This window comes from Mustela erminea, chromosome 1, assembly GCF_009829155.1.
Source record: "Mustela erminea isolate mMusErm1 chromosome 1, mMusErm1.Pri, whole genome shotgun sequence".
Classification (NCBI taxonomy): Eukaryota; Metazoa; Chordata; class Mammalia; order Carnivora; family Mustelidae; genus Mustela; species Mustela erminea.
Window position 1 is genome coordinate 219,358,558 of NC_045614.1, and position 7,453 is coordinate 219,366,010.

Sequence of the window (7,453 nt, forward strand, 5' to 3'; positions counted from 1 at the left end):
GACGCCGCCGGGAGCAGGGGGCCCTCGGCCACGCCAGACTCAAGCCGGGCCGCGCCTTCCCGGCTCAGGGACGAGCGGAGAGCGCAGCAGGAGCGCGTCGCCGAAGCGGACACGCGGGAGGCCCGCCCCGGGGACACCTGCACCCGGGAGAAGGCCGGAGAGGAGGGAGAAGGAACAGAGCGACGGGCTCGTAGGAGGCGGGAGGAGCGGACGGAAGGTGAAAGCAGTCGCTGCTCCGACCGTGAGGACGGCGGCTACGGCAGTCACAGGACAAACCGGCGGCCGGTGCGAACCAGACCGCACGCCGCTCGGCCGAGACGCTCAGCAGCGAGGACACGCCTGCGGACCGCGGGAGGACGGGGAGGCCGTGTGCACCTCTGTGTGCTCGTGTGTGCGTGTGCACCTGCGAGTGCCTGTGTGTGCGCGTGTCTGCCTGTGTGTGCGCGTCTGCCTGTGTGTGTGCGTCTGCCTGTGTGTGCGCGTGCCAAGTGCCTGTGGGTGCTTGTGTGTGTGTGTGCACCTGCGAGTGCCTGTGTGTGCACGTGCCAAGTGCCTGTGTGTGTGTGTCTGCCTGTGTGTGCGCGTGCCAAGTGCCTGTGGGTGCTTGTGTGTGCGTGTGCACCTGCGAGTGCCTGTGTGTGCGCGAGTCTGCCTGTGTGTGTGCGTGCCAAGTGCCTGTGGGTGCTTGTGTGTGCGTGTGCACCTGCGAGTGCCTGTGTGTGCGCGTGTCTGCCTGTGTGTGCGCGTCTGCCTGTGTGTGTGCGTCTGCCTGTGTGTGCGCGTGCCAAGTGCCTGTGGGTGCTTGTGTGTGCGTGTGCACCTGCGAGTGCCTGTGTGTGCGCGTGTCTGCCTGTGTGTGCGCGTCTGCCTGTGTGTGTGCGTCTGCCTGTGTGTGCGCGTGCCAAGTGCCTGTGGGTGCTTGTGTGTGCGTGTGCACCTGCGAGTGCCTGTGTGTGCGCGTGTCTGCCTGTGTGTGCGCGTGTCTGCCTGTGTGCGCGTGTCTGCCTGTGTGTGCGCGTGTCGGCCTGTGTGTGCGCGTGCCAAGTGCCTGTGGGTGCTTGTGTGTGCGTGTGCACCTGCGAGTGCCTGTGCGTGTGTGTCTGCCTGTGTGTGCGCATCGATGTGTGTGTGTGTGCACTAGTGCCCGCACGTACAATCGCATTGTGTGTGTGTGTGTGAGAGAGAGAGAGAAAGAGGTCGTGCAGGTCTATCTTGAGGCAGGAAACGTTGCCAGAAATTCTGAGAAACTGTTCACGTTGATAAAGGGGGACGCCCCCCAGGAAAACACAGCAATCCCGGATTTCTGTGCCCGGCAACACGCCTTCGCAAAGTCAAGAGCAGGTCTGGGCGGGACAGCAGTCATCACGGCGGGTGTGGGGCTCCGGCTGTGCACGGAAGAGCAGCTTGGGCGGGAGATGGAGCGGCTGATGGCAGGTTACCGCTGGGCAGGTCCCCGCCCGGCGACCACAGGGTCCTCTGTGGCCCAGTCTGCACCCCACGTGCCCACGTGGGGCACGAGCGAGCCAGAAGCCCCCATTGGGGCCGCACGTTCCAGATGCGCAGAAAGCACACGGGCGCAGACACACTGGAATGGAAGGCGGTGAGGGGCTCCCTGCCCTCGTCTGTGGCCACCGTGGGCCCCGGGGCAGCAGGACCCCAGAGGGCCTCCCACCAGGCGGGGCCCCACCCCGGCCCCAGCCCCCAGGGTTCACCCAGCCGCTGTGTCTCAATGGCTGGGGACGTCACAGCCCCACACGGCACCCGTGTCTCAGCCCCGGCTCTAGAAGTCTGAGGACAGGAGCAAAGTGACCTTGGGGAAGAGCTGAGACCAGAAGATGCAGATCAGGCCGAGGAGAAGACCCCGGTGCTGGCGTGCCCCCTGCCAGACGGAGCGCAGAAGGGCCGCGGGCGGGGGGAGCCTGCAGGGCCGCCCTCCTGGGGGGTGCCCGGGCCTCTGACCCTCTGACCTCTGGCCCTGGCCACCAAGTGGGCCCCAGCACGGCGGGAAGCAGGGGAGCGGAATCCCTGCTGTGTGTTTTTAGAAAAGAAGGAATAAAACTGCCATTTTTACAGAAAACCCGGTTTGAACATCGACCATCTGAAAAGACGTGCAGATAAAGCCTTAAATTGGTCGATTTACTGCCGTCAGGAGGAGCCTTTACAAAAATCAACGACCTCTTGTAAACAAAAAGAAATTCTAAAAACGTGTCATTTGGAGAACGGGGTCAGGACGGTGGCTCCCACAAGGGGGGTTCTGGGCAGGGGTTCCGGGCACCAGGCCAAGCCGCCAGGAATCCCCCCAGAAACAGAAATTCTAAAGGCGAGGAAGGAAGACATAGGTGGGGGCGGCGCGCTGCCGAGGGGCTCACGGAGGCCCCCTCCCCACTTCTCTCCTGCAGGGCAGTTCCCGTTGGACCTCCTCCCGCTGGAGGCTGAAATGAAGGTGGGTGACACCGCCCCCCCCCCCCCGCCTCACGTTCCGCAGGGTTCGGGCAGTGCAGGGAAGTGGGGAGCCGAGACCCGTCCATCAGACCTGGGTCTGACGTCAGAACCCAGACCCGGGCTCCGGAAGCTTCTGCCGCCTCACCTCGCTCACGCCAGCCTCCTGGGGTCAGCCCTGCCCCCACGCCGGTGGTAGCAGCCGGGCCGTCTCAGACCAGCGTTTCCATCCACAGGGGGAGAAGGGAGACCGAGGGGACCCTGGGCCGAAGGGCGAACGGGGTGAGCCCGGGGGTGGTGGATTCTTCGGCTCAAGTGTGCCCGGCCCCCCCGGCCCGCCAGGCTACCCTGGGATTCCGGTAAGTCTGGGCTCCCCGGGCCCGTGCCAGGGTTCAGGGCCCCGGGGTCCTGGGCCGGAGCTGCAGCAGGTGCCGCTCGGCCACGAACGCCCGTGAGGCCCACAGGCTGTGCCCGCCAGCTCTCCCCCCCAGTTCTCATCCCCACTCTCGGGGTGGGGGGCGCGTGGCCTGGGCGCACCTCCAGCCAGCCGGGGGGCAGGGGCACGAGGGACCCCCACCCAGGCCTTCACGCCGGCTCTCCGCTGGCACTGATCTTTCCTGTGGGACCATCCGCCCTAAAAGACTCCAGGGAGCCCAGACCACAGCTTCTGCCCGGGGCACGGATGGGGCAGGAGGGCTGTCGGGGGGCTGCCTCCCCCTGAGATCTCGTCCCTGTGAAGGACGCGGTTGGGAAGCCAGGTTTCCCAGGCCCTGTGGCACGGGAAGGGAGGAGGCGGGGAGGGAGGCAGGGGTGCTCCGAGCTGCTCCCTGCAGGACCTCTGGGAAAATGCAGCCCCGCCCCTCAGGCTTTCCTGTCTCTAGGGTCCCAAGGGAGAGAGCATTCGGGGCCAGCCTGGCCCACCTGGACCTCAGGGACCCCCTGGCATCGGCCACGAGGGGCGTCAGGGACCCCCTGGGCCCCCTGGACCCCCGGGTCCCCCAGGGCCCCCTTCCTTTCCTGGCCCTTACCGGCAAAGTAAGTCTGGCAGGGGATGGGGGCCTGGGCTCCCACCGGTCCAGCCGGGGCCACGAGCTCCATCTCTGGTTTCTCTCTACAGCCATCAGCGTTCCCGGCCCCCCAGGCCCACCTGGGCCCCCTGGGCCCCCTGGAACCATGGGCACGTCCTCCGGGGTAAGGGTCCTCTCAGTGTCTGGTCAGATGCTCCCCGCCCCAGCCTGTCCGGCCACCCTACCCTTTGACGACTGTGGGTGGGCTTTCAGAGACCCCCAGTGCTGGGCCCAGCTTTGCCCCCATGGCAAAGGCACCAAAGCCTCTAGACGTGGTTTCCGAAGCAGAAGTGGGAGCTTAGGGGCAGCAGGGCACTCGGGGGACCAGCCGGGAAGAAGCCCCCGGAAGCCCCTGGAGAGCTCATGGGGAACGTGAGGACTCAGTGTCCAGCCCTCCCCGCGGGGGGCCTCCCCGGCCCACAGAGCCTTCTCAGGGACCAGCCTTGTGGAGAAAGGGACGCACGTGAGCCTGCGGGATGGCCCCCACCCCCATGAGCGCAGATGCTGCCTGCGTGGGATGGGGACCCACCAGGTCGGGCTCCCGGCAGGTGAGGATCTGGGCCACGTACCAGACCATGCTGGACAAGGTGCCTGAGGTGCCGGAGGGCTGGCTCATCTTCGTGGCCGAGAGGGAGGAGCTGTACGTCCGGGTCCGCGGCGGGCTGCGGAAGGTCCTGGTGAGTTCCCCGCATGCACGGCCCGGGGGGGGCGCGATGCAGAGCGCGTCCCTGGCCGGCCTGCGGTGCGGTAGGGTTCGGGGGACCATGCGCGAGGGGCAGGTCTGAGCCGCGGATGCCTCACGGGGCGGGTGACAGACGGCGTTCTTCTGGACGTTTCTTTACTCTTTTAACGAGTAGACTGTTTTTTGGAGTTTAGGGTTCACGGAGAAGTGATCCTCCCGTTTATTTTTTTTTTTTTAAGATTTTTATTTATTTGAGAGAATGAGCATGCGTGGGGGCAGGGGGGAAGGAAGAAGCAGGCTCTGTGCTGAGCAGGGAGCCCGGCGCGGGGCTCGATCCCAGACCCCGGGATCATGACCCCAGCCAAGGCAGATGCTTCACTGATAGAGCTCCCTGGGCGCCCCCTCTCCCACTTGTGAAAGTAAACGCATGGAAGGTGGTGTGTGCCAGGCGCTGCCGGGGAGGGTGGGGTGCCAGACATTGGGGGTCGGTGGGGTAACCCCTGCATTTTCTTCCAGCTGGAGGCACGGACGCCACTCCCACGCGGGACGGTAAGGAGCCGTCTCCTCTCCACAGCCAATGGCGGCGGCTCCGGGGCCCTGGGGTGCGGGGTGTGAGAGGGGTGCACAGACCACGCGGCTGCCTACCTTCAGGCCACGCTCACCACCCTCCAAGGGTGCCAGGCTCAGAGATGGATCCCTCAGGGGGTCCCTTCCTGCCGCTGTGGCTCTTCTCCAACGGCCTGGGGCCGAGGCTGCCTTAGGGGGTGTGTGTCCCAGGTTCCACCGGTCTGTCCGCTCAGAGCCCAGCGGGTCCACTCCCGAATCCATTCATTCATTCAGCCTGGTCCTGGGCCCTCCCATATGCCAGGCACAGGGACGCGCAGGCCCGGGCCCCGTGGAGCTCACGGGCAGGGGGACAGGAGGTGAAGATGGCGGGGAACGGGCGATTTACGTGATTCTAGAACGTTAGCGCGGGTACCCGGTAATAGGGCACTGGGATACAGGCCGAGGCAGACTGTGGTGCATCAGGAGGCCTCCGGTGCTGCTGGGGATTGGATGGGGTGCAGGTCACCTCTCTGAGGTGGGTGGAACAGGGTTGGAGGCGGAGAGCTGGGGTCTCTGTGCAGGGGTGAGGACGGGCTGGAAGGCCAGGGATGTGGTCCTGACCTTGAGCACAGGCCCGGGTACCACTGCCGGCATCAGGCTGGCCGGACTCCTGCCCTAACTCTCCAGGGCAGCCCAGGGCCAGCGGGTCCACCGTGCAGCTCCCCACGTGCCAGGGTGCAGACGAAGCGGGTCCCAGACAGGCAGCTGCCGCTCAGGCCGTCCAGGCAGGAGCACCGGGCCCTTGCCACCGCCTCTCTGTCTGCAGGACAACGAGGTGGCCGCCTTGCAGCCCCCTGCGGGCAACCCATACCCCCGACGGGAGCTCACCCACTCCACGGTGCGGCCCTGGCGGGCAGATGACATCCTGGCCAGCCCCCCGCGTCTGCCGGACCCGCAGCCCTACCCTGGGGCCCCACACCACGGCTCCTACCGGCACTTCCAGCCGGCTCGCCCCACCAGCGGGCCCACCCACAGCCACACCCACCAGGACTACCAGCCGGTGGTGAGCGACCCCGTGTGGACGCCAGCCCTCGGCCCACAGGGACTCCCGGGGCTGCCGGGCCGGGGGGGGGGGGGGGTTCTCTAGGCCTGGGACCTGCCCTCTGGCTGTCTCTGGTGGAGGAAAGGACAGGGACTTGCCAGAGCGCTGGGCGGGGGTGGCGGCTGGCAGTGGCCGCTCTGGACCCCGGGACCCCCAGCACAGGGCACAATCAGGCCCTGCGAAACGGCTGGCTGCTGACCCCGTGGCTCTGCCCCCTGCAGCTGCACCTGGTGGCCCTGAACAGCCCCCAGCCGGGCGGCCTGCGCGGCATCCGCGGGGCCGACTTCCAGTGCTTCCAGCAGGCGCGCGCCGCCGGGCTGCCCGGCACCTTCCGCGCCTTCCTGTCCTCACGGCTGCAGGACCTCTACAGCGTGGTGCGCCGAGCCGACCGCACCGGCGTGCCCATCGTCAACCTCAGGGTGAGTGCGGCTGCCCTGGGGGCCCCCCAGAGCCTCCCACAGGGCCGGACCCCCTGAGCTGCAGAGCCAGGCCTGCGTGTGCAGCCTCCTCGGAGCTCAGGCTTGGAAATGCTCCTGGGGGGCTCGATGGCCCCCACACCTCGGCCTCTGCCCACCACTGTGTGCTCCTCAGGGCCAGATGGGGTCCGGGCGGGGGAGGGTGCCTTGCAGGGGAGGGGGCTGCCGCCTCTGGCAGGACATCTCCAGGGAGGGAATAAGGCCCAGTGCGCTTCCCTCCCAGGACGAGGAGCTGTTCCCCAGCTGGGAGGCCTTGTTCTCGGGCTCCGAGGGCCAGCTGAAGCCTGGGGCCCGCATCTTCTCTTTCGACGGCAGAGACGTCCTGCAGCATCCGGCCTGGTAGGCTCCCCGGGCTGCACCCCCCAGCAGAGGCAGCAGGGGTGTGGTCTGGGAGGTGGACCCCCAGGGACCAAGGACGGCCAGCTCTGCGCCCCCCCACGGGCCCCTCATCCAGCCAACATGAGGCACCTTTGGGAAGCACCCGCTTTGCCCTGAGTAGCCAGGCCCTGGTCTGGGGCCCTGGTCTGGGGCTGACGGCTGCGGCGTCTCGCAGGCCCCAGAAGAGCGTGTGGCACGGCTCAGACCCCAGCGGGCGCCGGCTGACCGACAGCTACTGCGAGACGTGGCGGACAGAGGCTGCGGGCGTCACGGGCCAGGCGTCTTCACTGCTGGCCGGCCGGCTGCTGGAGCAGGAGGCCGCGAGCTGCCACCACGCCTTCATCGTGCTCTGCATCGAGAACAGCTTCATGACCTCCTCCTCCAAGTAGGGACTCCGCCAGCTCGGACGGACGGACGGACGGACGGACTGCCCGCTGGGAGGCCAGGAGGCGGGAGAAGCGCCAGGCACAGGAGCACCCCTCCCCCCAGGGTGGGGACCCAGCTGGGACACTTTCTTGTGTGGCTCCCGTGTAATGTAACCCTCAAGAAATAAAAGGAAGCCAAAGAGTGTATTTTTTAAAAAGTTTAAAACGAAGCCTGGTGCCAGGACTCTCTCGCACCCCACCCCGCCTCCTCACGCAGGGCCCCACCTTCTCGGCCCAGTCAGACTGAGGGTAGACCCTGTCCCCGGCAAGGGAACTCACTATGGGGGTGCACGCCCTGGGGCCCTCCGTGGCCCCCGCAGGTGCTGACTCGGCTCCGG

The 7,453-nt window shown here is 67.1% G+C and overlaps 1 protein-coding gene across 4 annotated transcripts in view; it reads left to right on the top strand.

Annotated features, from left to right (window-relative positions):
* Positions 1 to 7,262, top strand: part of COL18A1 (collagen type XVIII alpha 1 chain) — an 82,083-nt gene extending 74,821 nt beyond the window's left edge. For all 4 annotated transcript variants that reach the window (XM_032357363.1, XM_032357343.1, XM_032357333.1 and 1 more), the window contains 10 exons: positions 2,400 to 2,443; positions 2,676 to 2,798; positions 3,321 to 3,474; positions 3,557 to 3,630; positions 4,055 to 4,183; positions 4,705 to 4,737; positions 5,561 to 5,797; positions 6,058 to 6,255; positions 6,536 to 6,651; positions 6,866 to 7,262. In XM_032357363.1, the coding sequence (XP_032213254.1) occupies positions 2,400 to 2,443; positions 2,676 to 2,798; positions 3,321 to 3,474; positions 3,557 to 3,630; positions 4,055 to 4,183; positions 4,705 to 4,737; positions 5,561 to 5,797; positions 6,058 to 6,255; positions 6,536 to 6,651; positions 6,866 to 7,079 (1,322 nt within the window). In that variant the 3' untranslated portion in view covers positions 7,080 to 7,262. The remainder of the gene's footprint in view (positions 1 to 2,399; positions 2,444 to 2,675; positions 2,799 to 3,320; positions 3,475 to 3,556; positions 3,631 to 4,054; positions 4,184 to 4,704; positions 4,738 to 5,560; positions 5,798 to 6,057; positions 6,256 to 6,535; positions 6,652 to 6,865) is intronic.
* Positions 7,263 to 7,453: the final 191 nt, after the last annotated feature.